The sequence below is a fragment of the Salvelinus fontinalis genome, chromosome 24 (assembly GCF_029448725.1).
Source record: "Salvelinus fontinalis isolate EN_2023a chromosome 24, ASM2944872v1, whole genome shotgun sequence".
In the NCBI taxonomy this organism is placed as follows: Eukaryota; Metazoa; Chordata; class Actinopteri; order Salmoniformes; family Salmonidae; genus Salvelinus; species Salvelinus fontinalis.
Window position 1 is genome coordinate 16,581,991 of NC_074688.1, and position 24,977 is coordinate 16,606,967.

Consider the following 24,977-nt stretch of genomic DNA (forward strand, 5'->3'; position numbering starts at 1 on the left):
GTGAATGTCAAAATGTTATTTTTAAATAATTTGTGCATTCGGAAAGTATTCAGACCCCTTGATTTTTGTTTACACATTTTGTTAAGTTACAGCCTCATGCTAAATGTATATATATTTTTTAGCCCTCATTAATCTACACATAATATCCCATAATGACAAAGCAAAAACTGTTTATTTTAGAAATGTTTGCAAAAAAAAACATGAAACATGAAAAACATAAGTATTCAGACCTTTTACTCAGTACCTTGTTGAAGCACATTTGGCAGCGAGTACAGCCTTAAGTCTTCTTGGGTATGATGGTACAAGCTTGGCACACCTGTATTTGGGGAGTTTCTCCCATTCTTCTCTGCAGATCCTCTCAAGCTCTGTCCGGTTGGATGGGGAGCGTCGCTGCACAGCTATTTTCAGGTATCTCCAGAGATGCTCTGGCTGGGCCACTCAAGGACATTCAGAAACTTGTCCCGAAGCCACTCCTGCGTTGTCTTGGCTATGTTCTTAGGGTCGTTGTCCTGTTGGAAAGTGAACCTTCGCCCCAGTCTGAGGTCCTCAGCGCTCTGGAGCAGGTTTTCATCAAGGATCTCTCTGTACTTTGCTCTGTTCATCTTTCCCTCGATCCTGACTAGTCTCTCAGTCCCTGCCGCTGAAAACATCCCCACAGCATGATGCTGCCACCACCATGCTTCACCGTAGGGATGGGGTTTCCTCCAGATGTGATGCTTGGCATTCAGGCCAAAGAGTTCAATCTTGGTTTCATCAGACCAGAGAATCTTGTTTCTCATGGTCTGAGAGTCCTTTAGGTTCCTTTTGGCAAACTCCAAGCGGGCTGTCATGTGCCTTTTACTGAGGAGTGGCTTCCGTCTGGCCTCTCTACCATAAAGGCCTGATTGGTAGAGTGCTGCAGAGATGGTTGTCCTTATGGAAGGTTCTCCCATCTCCACACAGGTACTCTGGAGCTCTGTCAGAGTGACCATTGTTTCTTGTTCACCTCCCTGACCAAGGTCCTTCGCCCCTGATTTCTCAGTTTGGCCGGGCGGCCAGCTCTAGGTATTCATGGTGGTTCCAAATTTCTTACATTAAAAATGATGGAGGCCACCGTTTTCTTGGGGCCCTTCAATGCTGCAGAAATGTTTTGGTATCCTTCCCCAGATATGTGCCTCGACACAAACCTGTCTCGGAGAACTACGGACAATTCCTTCGACTTCATGGCTTGAGTTTTTCTCTGACATGCACTGTCAACTGTGGGACCTTATCTAGACAGGTCTGTGCCTTTCCAAATTATGTCCAGTCAAATGTATTTACCACCGGTGGACTCTAAGTTGTAGAAACATCTCAAGGATGATCAATGGAAACAGGATGAACTTGAGCTCAATTTTGAGTCTCATAGCAAAGGGTCTGAATATTTATGTAAACATTTCAAGTTTTCGCTTTGTCATTATGGGGTATTGTGTGTAGATTGATGACGATTTTTATTGAATCCATTTTAGAATAAGGCTGTAACGTAACAAAAAGTCAAGGGGTCTTAATACTTTCCGAATGCACTGTACCTGCTGTCAACTTGTGCACTAGGTTAATATATGAAGCAGAACGCGTTCTTCATTTCGCCTGTTTCATTATGAAGTTGTTCCCCAAGCAGCTGATTATAAACCAATATACCATGTGACTGGCTCAAAGAGCACACAGAGCAAATGGAAACGTTGTGACCTGCCGCTCGATCCACAGAGAGGTGATCAAGTTACACTTGAAATTCACAACTGTTTGCTAGCTAATTATCTTATAACTATACATTTGACTATCTAAGATGTGCCAAATAAATTCTCTCCAGCTATACATTTGGTTTGCTAAGTTGCTAGCTTGCAAGATTTACAGCAGAGACGATCAATCCCCTCCTTGATCAAGATTCCTGCTGTTAGGCTGGACAATAGAACGAGTCAAAATTCACCCAAGGCTGAAAAACGGCCAAAGAACGTTGGTTGAGCTGGAACACTAGCACAAGGCCATAGCAAATTAATTGAAACAGCTAGATTGCAAGTTTAACAGCACAGACAATCAACCCCCTCCTTGATCAAGATCCCTGCTTTCTAATATTTGTTTTGTGTATGCAGAAAACTGTGAGAGTAGCCTTTTGAGTACAACTTTGAGCTGGGTTGTCTGATCTAGGCGATTAGTTTATGTCCGCTTGTTAACATTTAGCTTGTGTCCGCTATGGAGAGAAATAGTGCACACAAGGGGGCGCTAACGGTGATACTGTATACCCCGGTATGATACAGGATGGTATGAACATCTGGATACCGCCCAACCCTATTAGGGCCGTCTTTCACCATTCAGTGAGATTTATATGTAGCCCAAGTTGCTGTTTCCAGTGACGTTGCTAGGACATTAGAGAAACATCGGAGCAATTAACATGAGATGAAGGCCAGGACATTTGATCCAGCTGAAAGGTTAGGTGTCTCTGGTAGGACAGGCTGGCTGGCCTAGATATCAGGGGGTTGTCTGTACCCTCTCCAATCCATATTCTAATGATGAGATGTGGGGGAGTAACCATATCTCTCTGGTTTATGAGTCTGGTTCTCTACTTAATCCAGCCTGCCACCCTGCCTTACATTCTTTCCTATTGGAGTGACTATGGCTTGCCTACATCATTGGTAGCATAGATGGTGTCCCCTATTGCTTGGCTCATTTCTGCTTGTCTCAGTGTCCAGCATCGAGAGGTTGATCCAGGGGATAACACACACGGCTATATTTTCTTAACATTTCTGGACTTTTTGTGGAGTAAACATTTTTGACCATTAAACATCATATTTTTCCTAACCCCTAACATTAACCCCTAAACCTAACCTTAGCCCCCAAACTCTAAACCTAACCCTTATGCTTAAAATAGCATGTGAACAAATTCAGGACATTAAAGAAGTCCTGACTTTTCAAAAAAGTTGTTTTCCTACGATGCCAGGACATATGGGTGAGTTGTTAGGAAGTTGGGGTCCTGATCAGGTAGAAAAACAAGTGTACACACACACACACGTGCACAGACAAACAGGGCAAGGGTCCATCAGAGACCATGACAGTCAGAAAGCCTTGACCCAGTTACGCTCTGGACTCCAGTAGAAGTGTGTGTAAACAGCATTTGTGTTATTGGGGTGGGTCTGTGTTCTCACTCTTGTCCATGTTACAAGGGTGCCACATCCCAATTTAATACTGCCATTCCAGTACCTTTCCATCTTTCAGTTAGTTGGTCTGCGCCAGAGCTCTGGTCTAAAGTAGTGCACTATATAGGGAACAGGGTGCCATTTGGGATGGGAGCCTTACTCTTGTATAGAAGAATCCTTAAAAAAAAATCACTTTCTTCTAACAAGCAATGTCTAGCTTCAAGTCCCACTGTGAATGTTGCTTAACACAGTCCGTCTGCCCTGAGTTGCCGCTACAACAGAGATGGGCTTCACCCCCCCCCTTTAGTTTAAAGACCCTCGTATCAATTCCCACACAAAATGAAGCAAGCAACTGTAGCCCCTTATGATGAGTTCAGATTTGTTTGTGTCCCCCATCAAAGTTGCCCATCCCTGCTCTACAACATTCACATGGGTCCTGATGCCCATTCATGTGCCCTGTAAGTATATATGGATAGCCATTGTTATCTTACTGTGGTCCCCAGGTGCTGCACTGTACAGGCCACATGCGCGTGTGCTGCAGTGGCGAGGATTCGTCACCTCCTGCAGGCAGCTTCATGACAGTGCTGTGTGAGCCCATCCCCCATCCGTCTAGTGTGGAGTTCCCCCTGGACCGGAGCACGTTCCTCACTCGACACAGCATGGACCTGCGCTTCACACACTGCGATGGCAGGTGAGGCTGAGTGAACACACACACACACACACACACACACGGGGTATATTATTTTACGCCGGTTCTGTTGCAAAACGTTTCTTCAACGTGATGTTAAAGCTGTTGGGTTCTTAAACGGAAGTTGTAGTTTATTTAAATGTTATGATTTCCACGCGTTGCCATTCCAATCCGAAAAGTATTTGGCTCAAGCTGCACATCTATAAATGATGGGGGGGGGGCAGGACCGAGGGAGACCCTGCTTGAAAGTGGAGTGAAGTCCTGGGGTCACTTCCAACTTCTTCCAGACGCAATTTTGTTTTTTTGAAGAGCGACACGACTGACAGCGGTTGGAGTGAAGTTTTGTTTGCAAAATGTTTTGCAACAGAATCGGCGTAAGGAATACACCCATGATTAAACCAGACCGAACGCTCACTTTTAGGCTAGTACACACACACACACACACACACACACACACACACACACACACACACACACACACACACACACACACACACACGGCAACAGAAACCTCACACACATACACCCCAGGGTTTCCGTTAGACGGTAATAGCAGGCTTTTGTTCGAACAAGTTAATTTCATTTTTTTGCAGATGGAAATACATTTGACTGGGCATGCATACAGGTCTATAGGTTAATTTGCATAATCTAGTGAAATTTAATTGGTGCATGTGTACAGTATATTCGTTCTATCTTATTTATCACCCGCATACAGAGCCTTTGAGTGGAAAAACTGTCAGACCTCGCAAGGGGTGCTGCTGCATCTTGTGGTGCTTTCACAACAACTGGGAACTCTGAAAATACGAGGTCAAATCGTGAAGTTCTGATGCTAGTAATAGCCTAAACACAATCCAAGTCGTGCCATGATGTTCAGAACTTTAAGCCCCCTACAATTCATCCCTTTTTCTCGCTCTCTCACCACTCATGAAATTTCAGTCACACCTGCACTTGTATGCCCAATCAAACAACATGTAAACTACTTGCTCACCCGTTCCGTAGCAAGCTTCTCTATCCACGCTAATTGGTGGAGTAAATGAATGAGCTGAATGTAAAATAATGTTGATTTCACAAGTAAAAAAATGTACGAAAAGGAACTAAATAAACCATTACTTTTTGGGGGATTTGACCCAGTTCAGAACTTTATTATACTGGTCGGAACACTGTAACGGAACAAAACAAATAGGAGTTCTGTTCAGAACGCAATGATTGGAAAATTATTTTGGTTCCCAACACCTGAATAAATGAGAAGAGCAGTCGCGGATATAGTCAATCATAAATCAATTAGATTTCAGGCAAGTTGCAACAGGGAGACAACCTCCAGCATAGAAAAAGTCTGCCTGGACTCCTCGGATAAGGCCCTTCTATCCACTATCAGCAGACAACTGTTCTGTCAACAAGGTCATTAAATCTTCTCAGACTGCAGCTAAATCAGTGGCCTTAGCCACCGTCGGCACAGATTACCAGAAATTATACCATCAGCACTTAAACAGGTGAAAGGTCTGTTTTTAAGAAGTAAAAGGATATCAGTAGTCAGTTAAAACAGATAATTATAGACTAACAGAAGAAAACTACTTAACCAAACATGGCATTAACATGATATTAACATGGGGGAACATGGCTATTTCCGGTTTCACCTCCTAGGGGAATGCCTCCCTCGGGGTCTCTCCACATATGCAATTATATTTATAACATATCATTAACAAATCAAATACAGGAAATCATTAATAAAATATTTTCCCACAACACACAAACACAGACAGCTGGAGATGGTCATCCCCATACTGTGGGAAAGTTTATAACCATTGTTGCCCACTCTCAGCGGGGCTCATAGAATTACAATAACTCATAATTAATTTACCCCAGCAGATTAAGATACCATGTTATACCATTCCCTCTTGCAATACTACCATACTGCATCATCTCTGGTTGTTGACTCCAAGCTGACCTCTCACCCCTGACCCCTCCTTCTGTCTCCACTGTCTTGCCAGGGTGTCAGAGCTAGTGGGATACGAGCCAGAAGATCTGATTGGCAAATCTGCTTACAAATTCCATCATGCCCTGGACTCAGATCATGTGACCAAGAGCCTGCACATCCGTGAGTCTCTGAGAGCAGTGTGGATTGTAGGTGGAAGGGCCCATGCTAAAACATTGGTTTCACTGAACTAGACCGCAGTCCAAATTCAAAGTAGACAGCCCTCGGCCCTAAACCCTCAGCTACGGCTGGCTAGCTAGTTTTATAGTTTGGTCATTTATTCCAATACATTTCAGAATTCCCAAACATGTTTATGAAGCTAGCTACGTTTTATAGGGTCCTCATTATGAGTCTAAGCAATTTGACAATGGTAAAATCAATGTAATCTATATATATATATTTTTTTTCTTTATGTAAGCTAGCTTCATAATTTTGTCTGACATGCCGAAAATGCAGCATTTTTTTATCAAATGTGACACTGCGGCCACCGAAGTATGACATGTGACTACAGTTTGCATTGAATTGTGGGTCATATCAACCCCACAAGTGATCAAAGTTCTTCACTCGCTCCCTCGAGCAAAATCAAGTGCTGAGGGGGCAACGTTACGCCCTGACCACACCGATAGTGTTATTGCACGAAATAGTAAGCAGCATCATCTGGATATGTGTGCAACAAAAGTTCAACATTCACCTTCTGCTACAATATCTGTCAAGATGTCTACGCAGACAGTTTGATACATACGTTCTATAAATCCAACATCTGCACCACACAGAACGTACTGCAACTGCCTCTGCAATGCAACGTTGCAAGGAAATGAATGTACTTCTGGTGTACCAAAATGCTGTGAAGCTGTCAATCAAACTGCATCCGGTTTAGACTGGGATTCCCCCAAGGGAAAGTGGCTGAGGGGGGTCAAAATAACGTGTTTGGACTGCAGCCCTAGTCTCCTTTTGTAACGTTATCATGTGACAAATGACAGTACTGTGAGAGTCTGTGTAACGTGTTATGCCTGTGAGTGAAACATAAGTGACCACTGAGTACTGGGGACGACGTGTTGTTGTTGTGACAGCTGTTGTCGGGCAGACTTGATATGCTACTGTTCAGCCTTTCCTCCTGGGTGTATGTGGGAAGCAGACTGATCAGTGTGGACAGAGCCATGGACAAAGACATCAGAGCTATTGCTAGGCTCTGCTCAAATAAATAGGGGTGTTTTTCAATATGCATACTACCGTGCTCCACAATCTCATGCTCCGAGTGCCTTCTCCCAGGACGTTCTCTTGAGCATGTTCTTGTGAGGACAAGAGTGTGGAGAACGCATAAAACATTACATTTGAGAAACACTCGCACTCACCCCTACTGTATTACCTCACGCTGCTCCTCCCCCTACTGTATTACCTCACGCTGCTCCTCCCCCTACTGTATTACCTCACGCTGCTCCTCCCCCTACTGTATTACCTCACGCTCCTCCCCCTCCCCGCTGCTCCTCCCCCTACTGTATTACCTCACACTGCACAAGATATGCACAAAGCAAATTTTTTACTTCATAATTATCAGATAGCTATACTGACTTGCCTAGTTAAAGGTTTAAAAAATGTGAATTGGTATAATCTAGCTAGCCAGCTAGTTAAACAGGCAAAAAGGACCTAAAACGAATGTTTTGCAAGGTAGAAGTCAATTCTTTGTGGGTAGTTGGCCACAAATAATTGTTAGCTAGCTAACAGTAGTAGCTAGCCAGTTAGACCTATTGACTTACGCCTTGACCACACCGATAGCGTCGTTGTGCAAAATGGTACACAGCATCATCTGGATATATATGCAACAAAAGTTCAACATTCACCTTCTGCCACCATTTCTGTCAAGATGTCTACGCAGACAATTTGACGCATACGTTCTATAAATACAACGTATGCACCACACAGAACGCAATGCAACTGCCTCTGCATCGCAATGCTGCAAGGCAAACGTAGCATTCCATTGGAAATTAATTGAACTTCTGGTGTACCAAAATGCAATAACGCTGTCGCAATCTACGCACAATACTGTGGGTATTGTAGGCAGGGTAACATCCCAAAATTAACACAGCATGTATTTATTAATGTATCAAAATAAAATATTGTATTCTGACAACATATGAGATGTGAATGGGCAACATTTCATTCTGAAGTCTGAGTTTATTTTTCTTTCGCTTCAGCTCAAAGAATGGCCGCCATTGATTTCAAGAAATGTGCGTATTTCTTTTACGTTGTTGCGTCATATTTCTGTGCATACTTTCCGTTGAAGCTTGTATCGATGCATGCTTCAAAATCCGTACAAACTGAGTACGCATTCGAGAAGTGCCCTCTGTGCTCCGTTTCGCATACTTTGATTTAGACTGGCACGGTAGTATGCATTATGAGAAACACCCATAGTCTATCATCAGACCACTGAGGCTTTGAGTAGCAACAATCCTTATAGAGTTCTGATGAATGTAACAGCTGCATAATGGAGCGAGATACTCAATGCTTTTTGATTTAAAAAAAAGAAAGAAAAATCCATCAAATATTGACTGAATTCTATCAGAAACAGTTGTACAATAACAGACACAAATCTATGTAATCCATCAGTTTTGGTGGGAATTCAGGTTTCAACTTTGTCATTAAATGTTATTTTGTGACAACCTAAAGCTTTCACCATAGATTCCATTCATATTCATGGTTGTTTGTCAAATCCTCTTGCATATTCAACATGAAGTGGTGACGATCTTTAAGAAAATTATAATTTAAATGCTATGCTCTATAATTTACCAACGCACAAATAGTTTACATTTGTGTGGAAGATTGAAACCCGTATTTAGGAGATTTGGCTGTTCCTTTTCAGGAGTGGCTTCCATTGCAGGTGAGTTGCTTTGAACATTTCAAACGATTTAATCATAACTTTTTTTTTTTACTGGCCCAAAAAGGAACACTCACCTGTACAAAGATCGCTTTCTCATCTGTCTTGTGGTATGAATATTGTCTTTGTGCGTTTTAATCCCCATCCAAGTGTCGGCGTTGTAAAAGATGCCGATCAAAATCCACGTGTCGCTGTTGACATTTTGAAGGGGACCAGCATGTGTTTGAGCGATCATGACAGACATTAGCGCAAACATAAAATCTACAGGAAAATTTGCTTTGTACAAGCAAGGAATGGGCATTGATTTTTTTTCTTTTTAAACAAATTGACCCAGCAACAATTATGTGACATTCATTTTCCACCACACAAAAACAGGGAAGTAATGTCTGGAAAGGGGAATCCTGGGGTGGGCGGGGCATGCGCTTTGCTAGCTTTTAGGAGTGCTACAGTGGTGGTCAACTTGAAGTGTGCGTGCGTGCCGGTGGGTGTATACACACGTTTTATAGGTGTACATTTCTAATTGTCATCCACTGACCTGTCCTTCCCACTGTCCCCCCCCCATCTCAGTTCTGTCCAAAGGCCAGGTGTGCACCAGTCTATACCGTTTCCTGGCTAAGAGTGGGGGCTTCGTGTGGGCAGAGACCCAGGCTACAGTCATCTACAACAACAAGACCTCTCAACCAGAGGCTGTGGTCTGTCTTAACTTTATCCTCAGGTAATGCCCCACCTCCTCTTTACTCTCATCTCCTTTTTCATGACACATACATTCATCCCTTTCCATTCTCCCTACCCTACATCTTCTCCATACTTATTTATCATCTATCGCTATCTGTATGTCTGTGTGTGTGTCTCTCTCTCTCAGTGTGGTGGAGCAGGCAGATGTGGTGTTCTCAGTAGAGCAGAGTGGCTGTGGGCTGACGAGTGATCCTGTCTCTGACGCCTCCGAGGAGACCTTGTGTGACAGTGACAGCAGCAGCAATTCCGAGCTTTCTCTCCAGCTGAAGGAGAACCCAGAGGACCTCCTCCAACTGGCCCCTGTCTCAGGAGACCCCATCGTACCACTAACAGGTCATCCTCACACTTTAATTCACACCTTAGTACTATACCAACGTGTGGTTAGTGTCTCCCCTGAGATTGGAAGGTTGGGAGTTTGATCCCCGGTCGAATACCAAAAGATTCTGGGGCCTTAGGCCCTGCGACAGACTAGTGTACTAGTAGATCAAGCTGCCTCGCGCTACAGAAGCAGCCTCCTGCCCTATGGGCCATTCTGGCTCAGACAAGGCTTACTTACTACAAATTAATTCACTGTCATGAGTGCTCACAGGGCTTTTTATGTTTGTGCCTTGACATGTGTTTCTGCAGACTTTGCGGAGCTGTCGTTCGGCCTTCCATCAAGCCCTGACTCCGCCCCAGATTTCCCTCAGGAACTGTGCACCCCTGAGCTGTGGACGCTCCTCTCACCCATATTGGGCAAGCTCACCTCATCACCACCAGCACCAGCGTTGGTAAGAACTTTAGTTGATTCTTAAATGTCAGTAAAGATACAGTATCTAGAGTCTAGTGTTCTCACTGATGAGGAGTCCACTATATATCTGTCCTCGTCAGATCCCCATTGAGGAGCTGCCAATAGAGGACCAGGTGGAGAAGTTGTTTGCCGTCTGTCCAGATGAGAGCGTGCAGAATAAAAACCAGCCTGAGGTACATGCAGTATACAGCAGAACACATAATGATGTGCATGGTCGCCACACAATTACCTAGCTAGACCACACACAACAGAGCTGGATTTCTAGTGCTATCCTATTTCTTCAATACCTCAAATGTTTTGAGAGAGGGAAATTAGTAAGAGGGAGCCTATACCTGTGATTGAGCAGTCCGTCTCCTGTGCTGGTAGGACGTGGAAGTTGTTGATCTGGACATGCTGGCTCCGTATATCTCCATGGATGATGATTTCCTGCTCAGCGTCCAGCTCCCTGAGACCTCTGACAGCCCCTCCCCAGAGCCCCCCGCTGCTACCAGGAAACGGTAACCATCTACTCTACTGACCCACTGCTGTCACACCAGTGAGAGAGACAAGGCGACCGGTTGGATTTAGTGACAGTGGTGTTTGGATGTTTTGGAGTGACAGACAGTGGTGTTTGGATGTTTTGGAGTGACAGACAGTGGTGTTTGGATGTTTTGGAGTGACAGACAGTGGTGTTTGGATGTTTTGGAGTGACAGACAGTGGTGTTTGGATGTTTTGGAGTGACAGACAGTGGTGTTTGGATGTTTTGGAGTGACAGACAGTGGTGTTTGGATGTTTTGGAGTGACAGACAGTGGTGTTTGGATGTTTTGGAGTGACAGACAGTGGTGTTTGGATGTTTTGGAGTGACAGACAGTGGTGTTTGGATGTTTTGGAGTGACAGACAGTGGTGTTTGGATGTTTTGGAGTGACAGACAGTGGTGTTTGAGTGACAGACAGTGGTGTTTGAGTGACAGACAGTGGTGTTTGAGTGACAGACAGTGGTGTTTGAGTGACAGACAGTGGTGTTTGAGTGACAGACAGTGGTGTTTGAGTGACAGACAGTGGTGTTTGAGTGACAGACAGTGGTGTTTGAGTGACAGACAGTGGTGTTTGAGTGACAGACAGTGGTGTTTGGATGTTTTGGAGTGACAGACAGTGGTGTTTGGATGTTTTGGAGTGACAGACAGTGGTGTTTGGATGTTTTGGAGTGACAGACAGTGGTGTTTGGATGTTTTGGAGTGACAGACAGTGGTGTTTGGATGTTTTGGAGTGACAGACAGTGGTGTTTGGATGTTTTGGAGTGACAGACAGTGGTGTTTGGATGTTTTGGAGTGACAGACAGTGGTGTTTGGATGTTTTGGAGTGACAGACAGTGGTGTTTGGATGTTTTGGAGTGACAGACAGTGGTGTTTGGATGTTTTGGAGTGACAGACAGTGGTGTTTGGATGTTTTGGAGTGACAGACAGTGGTGTTTGGATGTTTTGGAGTGACAGACAGTGGTGTTTGGATGTTTTGGAGTGACAGACAGTGGTGTTTGAGTGACAGACAGTGGTGTTTGAGTGACAGACAGTGGTGTTTGAGTGACAGACAGTGGTGTTTGAGTGACAGACAGTGGTGTTTGAGTGACAGACAGTGGTGTTTGAGTGACAGACAGTGGTGTTTGAGTGACAGACAGTGGTGTTTGAGTGACAGACAGTGGTGTTTGAGTGACAGACAGTGGTGTTTGAGTGACAGACAGTGGTGTTTGAGTGACAGACAGTGGTGTTTGAGTGACAGACAGTGGTGTTTGGATGTTTTGGAGTGACAGACAGTGATGTTTGGATGTTTGAGTGACAGACAGTGGTGTTTGGATGTTTGAGTGACAGACAGTGGTGTTTGGATGTTTGAGTGACAGACAGTGGTGTTTGAGTGACAGACAGTGGTGTTTGAGTGACAGACAGTGGTGTTTGAGTGACAGACAGTGGTGTTTGAGTGACAGACAGTGGTGTTTGAGTGACAGACAGTGGTGTTTGAGTGACAGACAGTGGTGTTTGAGTGACAGACAGTGGTGTTTGGATGTTTGAGTGACAGACAGTGGTGTTTGGATGTTTGAGTGACAGACAGTGGTGTTTGGATGTTTTGGAGTGACAGTGTTGTTGAATGTTAACGTTCCAAACTGTAACTGCCACAGGAGTCATGAGCAGGATGAAGACATGCCCTCCCAGCTGATGAGTCAGGACAAGAGACCGAGACACTTGGTGTCCCCCATCCAGCACAAACTGCTTCTCAGCTACGCCCTGCTGGTGAGGAGGGGGTTTAAGGTTGGGGGAGGAGGGTGTTGGGAACAGTGGATAACATTTGTTCAAGGTATCATTAAAATGACTTCATGCACAATGATGTGTTATTAAAGTTGAAACGGTGTGATTGTTTCAGGACTGCCTGGAGGATGCAGACAACACAGAGTTAGAGCTGGGGCCAATCCCCCACAGGCGGAGCCAACTGCTGACGGACAGAGACCCCATCCTCGGTGAAGCCCAGGGACTATGTGACACTGCAGGTACAAACACACATCATGGTACTACTGTATCTTGGGTAAATATTTAGGCTTCATGTCTGGCATTTGTGTACTATGTCATACTGTACCTACCAAATTCACCTTTGCTAATATCTACTGAAATAGGTGATGACCAATCCACCTAAGTTCTCCACCTCTTCCCCTTCTCTCTCATGTTCTCCCCCAGCCTTGATGAGGGACCTCTTCTTGTCCCGCCCACCTGACCCCCTGACCTCCTCTCTGACTTGAGGAAGCAGCTGCCAATCTTCCCCTGCCAGCTGGGGAGTGCTGCGATCACGGAGCCTCAACAGGATTCACACACTCCCCAACCAAACGCCAGCACCTCCAACTCAGATACTTCCTCATGCTTGCCAGCCCATGTTCACAACAACAGCCTGCTATGGTTTTCCTTCTTTTCTCTCTGAACTACTCTTTCATGTCTCAGAGTAGGTGGCAGTACTTGGTTCAGCCCCCCCCCCCCCCCCTTCAGGGTTGATAAGTGTTCTCCTCTATTCTTGTGAACACTTGTAGACTTTAGTCTAAACACTACACTTGACCCCATGGTGCTTCCGAGGTCAGAACAGACAAAAAAAACATACGTCCAGTAAGTCTGGCAAAGTGGTGTTTTAGGACACAGTGATGACCCTTCAGTTGGTCTACTGTTGTTTAGTACGGTATGTGGACCTGGCAGTCTGTACAGGACATTTAGGTTTATTATTATTATTTTGTAACAAACGCACAACGGTTATAATATATTCCAATAATACCTCAGAACAATCGTCAGTGGCATATATGGGTCATTTTTATAAGAAAAGATCAAATGAATTACTATCAACACAAGCCATTGCTATTGACCAGTTGGATGCAGTACTCAGGCAGTTGTTACCTCAACAAATAATCTGTCACAAACTCGACTGTCAATCAAGGGCTCTTTGACTGCCATCTCTTTCCAACCAAACGGACAAATTATTTCAGAGGCATATTCTTTTTTTATATACTTTACATGCTAGACTTTAGAACAATTTGATGTATTAAATGAATGTTATGTATGCTCGCTTATAGACTACTATTGTATAAACCGCAATGTTTTCGTTGTTTTTATCATGTGTTTCTAGGTGGCTCCAGAGGATCACCTTGTCATATTTAATCAGTAATTATTTCTTTTCGGGATATGGTTGCTATTTTGCAAATCCAGTGGATGAATATCTGATATACGCCTTTTGCGCATTCATTTCACACCAAGTAGAAATGATTACTTAACACCTTATCAAATTACTCCCCCGTTGTCTTTATTATGAATCCTTAGGAAAGAGATAAAAGATTACTGGTTTGAAGCACACAGGATTTATTTTAGTTGCATGATTATAAGATTGCATTTGCAATAAATATATTATCCTATGGTGGCTTCATCTCAATGTATTAGTTCCATTTAGACATTTGCCTTTTATCATATAACTTTCATTTTCAAAGACTAGTGTTTGTATGTATTATTGACCGAATAAACTGATAGACAAATTCACGTATTAGGATTTAATGTACAGAAATACTGCCATCTTGTGGTGTTAATGGTAGATTCATATTTAGGTTGCTGTCTGACTTCGCATTGCATCTTGTTGCTTTACTTGATATTCAATAATGCTCCTTTATCAGGGCAAACTGATATCGGAAAACCAGAACTAAAATCTCAGTTATGTTACATTTGTCTGTCCGCGAGAGATTAGGGCACTTCTGACCTTGTTTTATTCAGTTAACGTAAAGTTTAGTCAGGGGAAGTTGAACATTTTCCAAATGTGTGTCATGACCATAACACCCATATCTATAATGGCCACAATACTTCACCATAGCTACAAAGTAACTGGCACTTTAGAGCAGGATTGTCCGGCCCGAGAGAGGTCCAATCCAGCCGCGTGTGTGTGTGTGTGTGTGAACTCAATATACTTTAGGATTACTAAAACCAAATCAAAAATGTTTAGAAAAGATGATGGACCTACATTCATAGTTTATTGACTGTGTCCAGCTCTCTAATAATGGAAAGCTAGACAGTCAGGGAGCATCGAAAATTACAAGGGCAATCTTTTTTTTGTTGCACATTTTAACGGCAAGGCAAATAAAATAAAAAATTCAGCGCGATCTTCAGGACCTCGTTGAAGACCGAATGCGGCCCCCAGGGCAAAAATAGTTTGACACCCCTGCGTTAGAGGGAAGGTAAAGAATGCCGTGAAGCATGATCTGTTGTGGAGACCCAAACTGATACGGACTAAACCCTTGTTCTATTGCATATCACTTCCTGCTTAAAACTGTTTGATGTGGAAACAACCACAATGCACCAACTCTGTTTTGTCAATGGCTCTTCCCATTCACTCTGACTACAACCTCAATCAGGGCTAAACACACAGGGATTATTCAACTGATTCCAATAAATAGGTCAGTATAGTCTTTCTGCATCGGAAACCAAAATATAAGGGTCTCTATTCAATCTGTAAACTGAAGTGTTAATATTTCTATTGTGGAATCTGTAAGGTCATTTCCGATTGAGCCGACATATGCATATTTTACCGCGAATGCAGTCTCTTCTATTGCGGAATCTATAATGCTTCAGCTTTACAGATTGAACAGAGAGCCCTACGCTTGTTTGGCTAAAACTACTCATGAGCAAAAGCATGTGGACACATGCTCATTGAACATCACATTCCAAATTCATGGGCATTAATATGGAGTTGGTCCCCCCTTTGCTGCGAAAACAGCCTCTACTCTTCTGGGAAGGCTTTCCACTAGATGTTGGAACACAAACTTGCTTCCATTCAGCCACAAGAGCATTAGTGAGGTCAGGCACTGATGTTGGGCGATTAGGCCTGGCTCGTAGTCGGCATTCCAATTCATCCCAAAGGTGTTCGATGGGGTTGAGGTCAGGGCTCTATGCAGGCCAGTCAAGTTCTTCCACACCAATCTCGACAAACCATTTCTGTATGGACCTTGCTTTGTGCACAAGGGCATTGTCATGCTGAAACAGGAAATGGCCTTCCCCAAACTGTTGCTACAAAGTTGGAAGCACAGAATTGTCTAGAATGTCATTGTATACTGTAGCCTTAAGATTTCCCTTCACTGGATCTACGGGGCCTAGCCCGAACCATGAAAACATCCCCAGATCATTATTCCTCCTCCACCAAACTTTACAGTTCTTTACAGTCCTGTTATGTAAGCTTGTGTGGCCTACCACTTCACGGCTGAACCGTTGTTGCTCCTAGACGTTTCCACTTTACAATAACAGCATTTACAGTTGACCGGGGCAGCTCTATCAAGGTAGACATTTTACGAACTGACTTGTTGGAACGTTGGCATCCTATGACGGTGCCAGGTTTAAAGTTACTGAGCTCTTCAGTATGGCCATTTAACTGCCAATGTTTTTGTCTATGGAGATTGCATGGCTCTGTGCTTAATTTTATAAACCTGTCAGCAACTCATTTGAAGGGTTATTCACATACTTTTGTAAATATAGTGTATAAGTTTAATAGCTATTTCAGCTATTTACCGAAACGGGGGTGGACTTTGTTTAAACTGCTTATTGCTGCCCCCCCCCCCATATAAATGAAACTTAATTATTCAACATGGTTATTGGAATAGCTCTCTGTACTGTATCCCAAATGGCACCCTATAGGGCTCTGGTCAAAAGTAGTACACTTTATAGGTAATAGAGTGCCAATGATCGAAGACAGAGTCTGCACCCCAACGATGTGATCTACTTTCCTTTGACTAATTCGTCCCAGAGAGCACCATAACCCATAACCGAGTAAGGCCAAGAGGTTTAACAATTAGAAATAATGTTGACTTTTAATCTTCTGTAAAATGTTACATTACATACTTCCATTTCATTTTTTCTATTGAAAAGAAAAAGAGAAACTACATTCAATAACTATAACAAATAAGTACATCCTGGGGGTTTCTGCCCCCGACCCTCCCCATACTCTGGTCAATCATTCAAAGCAGATAGCGGTGAAAGCTGTGAACAGGGCGGTATAAGGGAGAGGTGGTTGGTGCATACTCAGCGTGGGGTACACTTGGCATGGTTGGAGGGTTTCATGTGCGTGCCTGGTGGGTGTAGAAAGTGCAGTGGTGTAAAGTATTTAAGTAAAAATACTTTGAAGTACTACTTAAGTCATTTTTTTGAGTATCTGTACTTTACTATTTCTATTTGACAACTTTTACTCACTACATTCCTAAAGAAAATTATGTACTTTTTACATTTTCTCTGACACCCAAAAGTACTCTTTACATTTTCAATGCCTAGCAGCACGGGAAAACGGTCCAATTCACAACATTATCAAGAAAACATCCCTGGTCATCCCTATTGCCTCTAAACTTGTGGACTCACTAAACACAAATGCTCAATTTGTAAATTATGTCTGAGTGTTGGAGTGTGCCCCTAGCTATCCATAAATAGATCAAAACAAGAGAATTGTGCCGTCTGGTTATATAAGAAACAATCTATACTTTTACTTGTACTTTTGATACTTAAGTATATTTAAAACCAAATACTTTTAGACTTTGAGTCAAGTAGTATTTTACTGGGTGACTTTCACTTTTACTTGAGTCATCTTTACTTTTACTCAAGTATGACAATTGGGTACTTTTCCCACCACTGTGGTGGAAAAAAAGTGAAAACTCTTCCATGTGGTCAGTCAGTCACCACTCCCAGAATGGGACTGGGTTGTAGCTAGAGCTCAAAATATGTTTCAGGAGAGGGAGAACACAGATCTTACTCCTAAACTGACATCATGTGATCTCTGTGTACACTGTCCAGTCACCTGCTGGTTTCCATAATCGACGCTACAACTCTGCCATCATCGCAAATCATAATTCAACAAGAAGGAAAGGAGAGCGAGTAACCTCCATTTCTACTCTCACCAGCTGGGTTTACCCACAGTGCACAATCAATCCGTCACAATAGAGACAAACAGGTCCCTGTGATGGAACAGTAATGGCATTACCAAAGTCACCTCAACAAATGAGGCTCAGGTCCCATCACTGATGGGATATAAACCATGACTCCATGGCAGGATACACTTCATAACATTACAAACAGCCAATCACAACTGGTGTGCTATGTATAAGGTTGAAACCCGATAAAGCTGGTAGGCTTGAATCTATATAAGTGCCTGAGCACATTATTTAAAAAATCCGTACATCATTGGTGGGTAATACAAATACACCAGTCACTCAAATGTTCTTGTCATCGGAAAGTGCAACTTGTATGGCCTGCACGTCCCCCTCACTCTGACCCTCTCTGGGATGGGATTCCATCTCCTCGTAAGGGGGCGGAAGGATATCGGGGCTTTGATTGGATGGATGGATACAGTAACTGGAATCTGATTGGTTGTGAGCTAATGATGGACCTGGAGCAACCTGGGCTAGTAAGAGTTGGGTGGGCCCTCTGCAGGGTGGCAGGCGTTGCCCCCAGCTCCCATATACAGCCTCTTCATAGCTGGGCAGAGACACAGGCAGGCCATCCACCATCAGATCCATCTGGTCAGAGGAGCGCCTGCTGAACAACAGTAGAGAGATGATCAGATCACTTCAGAGGAAGGACACAGCACTCATACAGTGGGTGGAGTTATCTACAATCTAACAGACACTACAGCTTTGAAACACCCACCATTGATGATAACAAGATGACTATCAAACAACTGAATTAAATTCTTCCGTCTCCTCTTAAAAGGTCTTTCAGCTTTCACTCATCAGATTATAAAGGGGCTTTCATTACAGGATGTGATGCCTTTCCAAGCCTCTACAGCACTGTAACCACCCCTACAGAGCAACACACCTGATTCAACCTAGCATCAAGACATTGATTAGCTGAATCAGGTGTGTTACTGGGCTGGAACAAAATCTACATACACTGTAACGCTCCAGGACCAGGGTTAGTAGTGACCACACTGCTATAGAGGCTCCAGTCATATGGATATAGTTGTGTGAGTGACAGGGATAAGAGCCAATCATATCTGCCTACCTGTGTGAGTGACAGGGGAAAAGGCGGGACTTAATCACCAAGCAGGCCGTGGTGGTGAGGAGGAATATGGACACGCCCACCGCCGTCGTGGCAACGCTGGGGAGTGAGTGGGCCACCTGGTCCTCATAGTTAACATGTCTGTCTGAGAGACAACACGCACAACCCAAACAATCAACACACACACCTACAACACACTTAGCTCTGGTCCAGGGCATTACTAACGCCCTGGACCAGAGCTACAACACATTCAACAAACAAATCATTTTGATGAAACACACTACTGACACTCATATGGACAGTATGATACAGGGTCTTTCAAAGGGAGTCATGCATCTGTAGGTGTGGTTTCTTATATCCATGATGCAGTACATTTCCGTGAGGTTTAATAGGGCAGAGGAAAGAGACTGGTTAGTTGTGACTTTGCTCATTTCCCGTTTCTTGATGCTGGTTTCCTGCCTCAATGTAGCACAGGCCTGAAAGAGGAAGCACGAGGCTCGGCTCTATGACTCGAAAGTAAGATGTTTAGAATCTGCTCTGTCGGCTTTTGCATCTAACATACACCAAGTAGGTCACTGACCTATGTTGTGTGGAACTAAGGGGTTGGTACCACAAAGTCACGACAGTCAAATGTCAGCACTTAGCAGGACACACACAATACTGTTAAGCACCCTAATACACTGTGTGGCACTAGAGAGGAGCTGAGCAAAGCCTACGTCGGCTATACTCACGGTCAGTCAAAATAGTCATGCTTACATAAGGATTATAGCTTTTAAATCTACTGGTACAGAGTGGATAGAGTGCATGCTTCCACCTGCCTCTTCCACATCCAATAAGAGGACGAATGAAGGAGGGTGGTCATAGCGTTGCTATTACTCAGCTTATGAGATGACTATGTAACAATTACATCATCAACCCATAACCTCTATGCATGCATATAGACAACCCGGAACGAGGCAAAGTAATTGTTAGGTGTCTGAGTTCATGCATTTACCAAGTCAGTGAGTCTGAGTACAGGGCCTACCTTAAATCACACTGCAACCGTTGACCTGACTGAAGTTTACCTAACACTTATCTCATATCAGTCACTCATGGACATACTCCACACACACATGCTCTAGTCCAGGGAAGGGCAACTGGCGGCCCGCGCCCCCTTTTGTAGGCCCGTGGATCCATTTCCAAAAATAACAATAAACACAAGGTCCAATTTCGAAATTTGTTTGTGTGCATCAGCAGTTTTTCTCTTGTTATTTCAGTCACTGATAGTCACTCAATTACCCCATGTCACCTAAAATGTTTTAGATTGGTAAATTAGTCTAGCAGCCAGCTATCTAAACTTATAATCATGGTAGAATTTCTGACCGGGGGGCCCCCATTGGTTTTGTTAGTCACTCTCACTCAGATATCAAAATATTCTCTCCGCCCCATGGCAAAACATGTAGAATTGCAGCAAACTTGCTTTAAAACTGCCACCTTTTATCTACGCCCCATGGTAAAACGTGTAGAATTGCAGGAAATTAACTCTAAACTTCAATTTTTTCTCTCTGCTGTCAAGAGGGTGGCCACTAAAATATTTTGCTCACAAGATGGGGGCTAGGTCTGGCTCTGACTGCATTTGTGGGTATGGATGTGGGTAAGGATGTGGGTGAGGATGTGGGTATGCAGCCCCTAATGATGAGTTCCGATTCTGTGGCCCCCACCCCCATCAAAGTTGCCCATCCCTGCTCTAGTCCATTACACTATGGGCAAAGGTTTCCCCCTCCTCCACCTTGGCCGTGGTGACGCAGTACACTACACTCACCTCGCATGGCGAGACAGGTGGGCACGCTGGGGATCCATTTGCCGTGGCGGCAGTGCAAGCTGCGCACCATCTCTTTTGGGATGGCATAGCCGGGCTCACAGAAGAAGTAGATCAAGCTCTTCTGGGGGAAGCCTCGGCAGGGGGAAGGCTCGCAGCGGAAGCCCCCATGTTCTGGCACCAACGGGTAGGTGCAGTTCCCTTGCCTGCCTGCAGATGAGGCATACAGTTCAGTTGTTAGACCTTACTGTTGAATCTAACCTGCAGTTATTTCATCTCAAAGCTCTGCGATTCAGGTTTGGTATTTGCTATTTTATTAGGATTCCCATTAGCTGTTGCGAACGCAGCAGCTACTCTTCTTGGGGTCCACACAAAACATGATATAATAGGGAACATTAATAGACAAGAACAGCTCATGGACAGAACTACATCAATTTAAAAATGGCACACGTAGCCTACATAGCAATACATACAAACTATCTAGGTCAAATAGGGGAGAGGCGTTGTGCCGTGAGGTGCTTTGAAGAGGGGAAAAAACTTTCGTTAGAGAGTTTATTATTAGATACAGTAGTATGGATGGAGTAAGGTGGATGTCTGGGAGGAGGAGTCTTGCAGGTCAGAGGAGAGGGCTGAGTGTCAATGCACTGTGATGTAGGTTGTATGTACAGGTAGTTCATTAATTCCATGGATTACAGCTTTCGGGTGCAGTGGTGACTATTTCAACTAGTGCATGGTGGTGCAACGTGGATGCCTAGCAGAGGTGATCACTGTGGGTGGGCAGTTAGAGTGGATGGTTGGGGAGGGAGATGGGTACCTGTGGTGAGGTCTGGAAGGGCGACCAGGAGAAAGAGCCCGTAGCCCAAAATGACATGTCCACACAGCCATGGAGACCCCCACCGCGCAGACATCAAAACAGTCTACCTGCAGACACAATAAACAGAGGACTCAGTTCCCCGCAGATAGTCATGCACACACTTATGCACACACACACAAGCATGCATGTACACACACACACACAGTTGTTAAATACCAACAAATATCTAATCATGCACATGGAAATCATACCCTTTTGCTGTGATAAAGGCAGGGGACAGCAGTTCACAACTGCAGCTACCATAAACACAGACAGCCTGACCCTGAATGAGTGAACCAATGTCCTTTCATTTCCCAAAACTGAAACTAAAAACTTGGGTTATTGTTCAACACCTGACATTTACCAACATTGCTTATATGACTGGTAGTGGTTTTTTTCACAGGGTCCATATTTCCTGTGTTAGCAATCTACTTGGCACATAGGTATGGCACGAACACAAATGCCATGGTGTGGTTGGTTTTGGAGTGCTTTCATATTGGGGGTGGTGCCAGTCATCTCTGGAGCAGCGGGGGAGGTCCCTGCCAACACCATGTGTGCTGTTCTCACACAACCTACAGGTGTAGGATCTTCATTTGAGGCAGTTTGCTACAACAGGAAAATAATCCTGCAGCAATAGGAAATGTGAATTATTATGTGGATTATAATTAATGGATATTTTTGTAGGGGAAAATCAAGTCTGACATTTTTAAATGGAAATTACAAACTTCACGAAGCCTGTCTATTAAACCTCAAATACACTACGAATGTTACATTTCCTGCATTGCTGGAAGGTTCTCCTGCAACAGGGTGATCAAATGAAGATCCTACACCTGTATCTATCAGGCAGTGAGCTGTGACCACGATGTAGGAGGGTGGCATATTACTCACCGTCATATTAAAAGAGAACTTCTGTTCTGCGCAAGCTGTGAAGTATGCCATTATACATTTCTCCAGCTCCATTATAAAGCATTATTTTAAAATGCGACACTATAAAATGAAATGTAATAAGTATGTATCAATAAATGCACTCATTTGGACACAATAAGTTGTCATCAACATATCCAGTAAAACCTTGATGTATTTCTCCTCTGTATGGATTTGGTAACAGTTTATCTTCTGTGTGCCTGCAATGATTCCCATGTTTGATAGGTTAGTTAGTCATTAATAACCCATTGGTTGAATGACTTCTGCTATGCGGTACTTTCAACTTTCTGCTCTGATTTTCAAACTACTCAGCTGCATCCCTTTGAGATGTTACTGTAAGTGTAATACATGGAGGACTGACACACAGTGACACTTTTCATGCCATCCCACTGATCCAAGAGGAATAGGTGTGCCTTTTGTGACTATACCCACATCCCATATAAGTGAACCATTATAATATGACTCACACTACTTATGTCTTTGTGTTGTCATGGAAATTAGGACATGCAATCAATGGGGATTTTATGTGTCCTATCAAAACACATCCAGTCACACATAAGGACCTTGTAGACTACGGCAGAATATGGTAAACTAAAGCTATTGTGTTCGTCAAAACCAGGCTAGTGTTTGTGGAACGTTCATGAGAAACCAACTAAATAGCCTATCAGCGCTCGCTGAACATACATGCGCAACGGAGCTGAATGCACAGGTGCATACCCAGAAATCACCAGATATAACCAAATAAATACACATCCCAAAGCTGACGCATTTATACCATATCCAGAATGCTATTATATCAAACCACTAATTGAAAATCACAATTTCTCTAGCCGACTAAACTCAACTCTCAATAATTCAAAAATGATTCCTACAGCCTACAAACTACCGCCTACAACCTACAAATCACATGTTATATTATTGGGGTTAAACTGATTAAATGTTGAAAATAAATGACTTGCCTAAAGATAACATCTCACCGATAAAGCTACTCACCTGTAGAATCTAGATATTCTGTCCACGGATTCGTCCAAAATGAAATAAAGCAATACTTCTCCGTCTGTTTGATGTATGGTCCGCTCGAGATTAATATTTCGTTTTTTTTATTCGACAAATCTCCTCCAGATGAATGTGGCATATAGCAACAAGTTGATCTATTTCACAGCCGCTGACAATTGAATCATCGCTCAGCTGAGTTTTTGACAGGAACTGAGAGACGTATCATAGGCTACCGTCCCGACTACGCGCGCTGGTGACATTTGTCGATTCGTTTTGCATGGCCTGGTGCCACGGATGGGCGGAGCTGCCTCATTTTAGACAATTCCATGGGTCCTTAAAATAAATCGTCAACCCCGGGGCACCGGGCCATGCAAAACGAACTCCACCACTGTAACCATTGAGTCTTCACACAAAAACCCCGCCCTGGAGCAAACGTCCGCTGGACCTTCACATTCTGGAAATTCAAGCTCAATTTCGCAGAGCTATGAAAATGTAACTTTCAGTTCACCGCAGTATAATGAGCGGTCAGTGTTTTGGACCACACTTTTTACAAATCCTCTGTTTAAAACAAGACTGTCCCCACCATGGTCGCCTGCTAAAATTAGTGAAGTGAACAAACACAAAAGTATACAGTGCCAGGCCAGATGATATAGAATCACATCTGATAGAATGACTAGACGGAAGTGCTAAAAATAATGCCGAGCGTGCCAATGCAACAGAATTGAGTTCCTCCCGGAGATACATTAATATTGTGTTATGTCATATTTGATCTTATCATATTTCCCCAATGTATCAGGTTGATAAATATGAAAAGACAAACAAACGTCTGGTTCTACCTAAGACACAATATAACTGACTTATTAGCAGTCAACCACCTATAGAACATGGGCTCCATCCCATACTTTCGAATAGATGACGATTTAAAACCAGAATCACAGGCAAATGTGATCATTCAACAACACCATCAAAATCCTCCTCACATAGCCAAAGGGCAAGTCTAACAGCATTCCTCATATGTGCTACACTGAAAATAACTGGGATGCAACTATTAATGTCACTAAGACCATTAATAACCAACTGTAACATCATCAAGTTAACCTGTCATTTCTTATGACAGCACAACTTCAAAACAAGTTAATTCCTGGTACCTCTCTGGGAGTGGCATGTACAAGCCATAGTCCAAACTCTACCCAGTATGAGATATCAGTGACTATGTCCCTCATTATATCCTTTCTCACCACCCGTTAGGGCTATGCCTGTATTATGTTGTAACCCGATCTGTAGGATGAAGCCCTGTAGGGCAAAACATCCCTCATTAAAGATGGAATATGTTCTTTTTCAGTGTGAATACTGAGTGCGGACCTCATAGGGGGTTGGGTTAAATGCAATAGACACATTTGGGTTGAATGCATTGTTGTGCAACTAACTAGGTATCCCTTTTCCCTTCCTTATTTTCCTTTTTGCAGTCACTGATGAAGCCACACCCCTCTATTTACTATTACAGTATTGCAGGATGATTTTGGATATAGCAGACTCTGGCTGACACTGGCTCTTTAGTGTTTTAGCAATGAGCAAATTAGTACCATCTGAGGAGACAAAGGCTATTGCTTTAACAACTTTTGAAATGGTTGACATCAACGGTCACACAATACACAATGACAAAAAAAAACTTACATTTTAGAAAAACCTTATTT

At 43.5% G+C, this 24,977-nt stretch overlaps 2 protein-coding genes across 4 annotated transcripts in view; one reads left to right on the forward strand and one right to left on the reverse strand.

Annotated features, from left to right (window-relative positions):
* The window catches only part of LOC129822045 (hypoxia-inducible factor 1-alpha-like), a 23,652-nt gene extending 9,422 nt beyond the window's left edge, over positions 1-14,230 (forward strand). The window contains exons 6-15 of one of the 2 annotated variants that reach the window (XM_055879907.1): positions 3,647-3,834; positions 5,820-5,926; positions 9,243-9,390; positions 9,538-9,743; positions 10,038-10,180; positions 10,281-10,373; positions 10,567-10,697; positions 12,349-12,460; positions 12,591-12,732; positions 12,899-14,230. In XM_055879907.1, coding sequence (XP_055735882.1) covers positions 3,647-3,834; positions 5,820-5,926; positions 9,243-9,390; positions 9,538-9,743; positions 10,038-10,180; positions 10,281-10,373; positions 10,567-10,697; positions 12,349-12,460; positions 12,591-12,732; positions 12,899-12,960 — 1,332 coding nt within the window. In that variant the 3' untranslated portion in view covers positions 12,961-14,230. The remainder of the gene's footprint in view (positions 1-3,646; positions 3,835-5,819; positions 5,927-9,242; positions 9,391-9,537; positions 9,744-10,037; positions 10,181-10,280; positions 10,374-10,566; positions 10,698-12,348; positions 12,461-12,590; positions 12,733-12,898) is intronic. The other variant, XM_055879908.1, reaches the window with a different exon arrangement.
* A 2,290-nt stretch (positions 14,231-16,520) lies between these two features.
* Positions 16,521-24,917, reverse strand: LOC129822046 (sushi domain-containing protein 6-like). Of its 2 annotated transcripts, none has more exons than XM_055879911.1 (5): positions 23,281-24,917; positions 21,325-21,431; positions 20,514-20,720; positions 18,716-18,857; positions 16,521-18,247 (listed from the first exon to the last, which is right to left on the reverse strand). In XM_055879911.1, the coding sequence occupies exons 2-5, from the start codon at positions 21,416-21,418 to the stop codon at positions 17,926-17,928; spliced, it is 765 nt and encodes a 254-aa protein (XP_055735886.1). In that variant the 5' UTR covers positions 21,419-21,431; positions 23,281-24,917; the 3' UTR covers positions 16,521-17,925. The 2 variants fall into 2 exon arrangements, with proteins under 2 accessions (XP_055735886.1, XP_055735884.1); XM_055879909.1 differs by having other exon boundaries at positions 16,521-18,250.
* Between the last annotated feature and the right edge of the window lie 60 nt (positions 24,918-24,977).

Excerpts from the sequence above, each read along its gene's own strand:
- LOC129822046 (XM_055879909.1), bottom strand. The coding sequence starts at position 21,418 with ATGTCTGCGCGGTGGGGGTCTCCATGGCTGTGTGGACATGTCATTTTG. Across the intron at positions 20,721-21,324 it reads CCTTCCAGACCTCACCACAG|GCAGGCAAGGGAACTGCACC; the intron begins GTACCCATCTCC and ends CCTCATCTGCAG. Across the intron at positions 18,251-18,715 it reads TTCCCCTGTCACTCACACAG|CAGGCGCTCCTCTGACCAGA; the intron begins GTAGGCAGATAT and ends ACTGTTGTTCAG.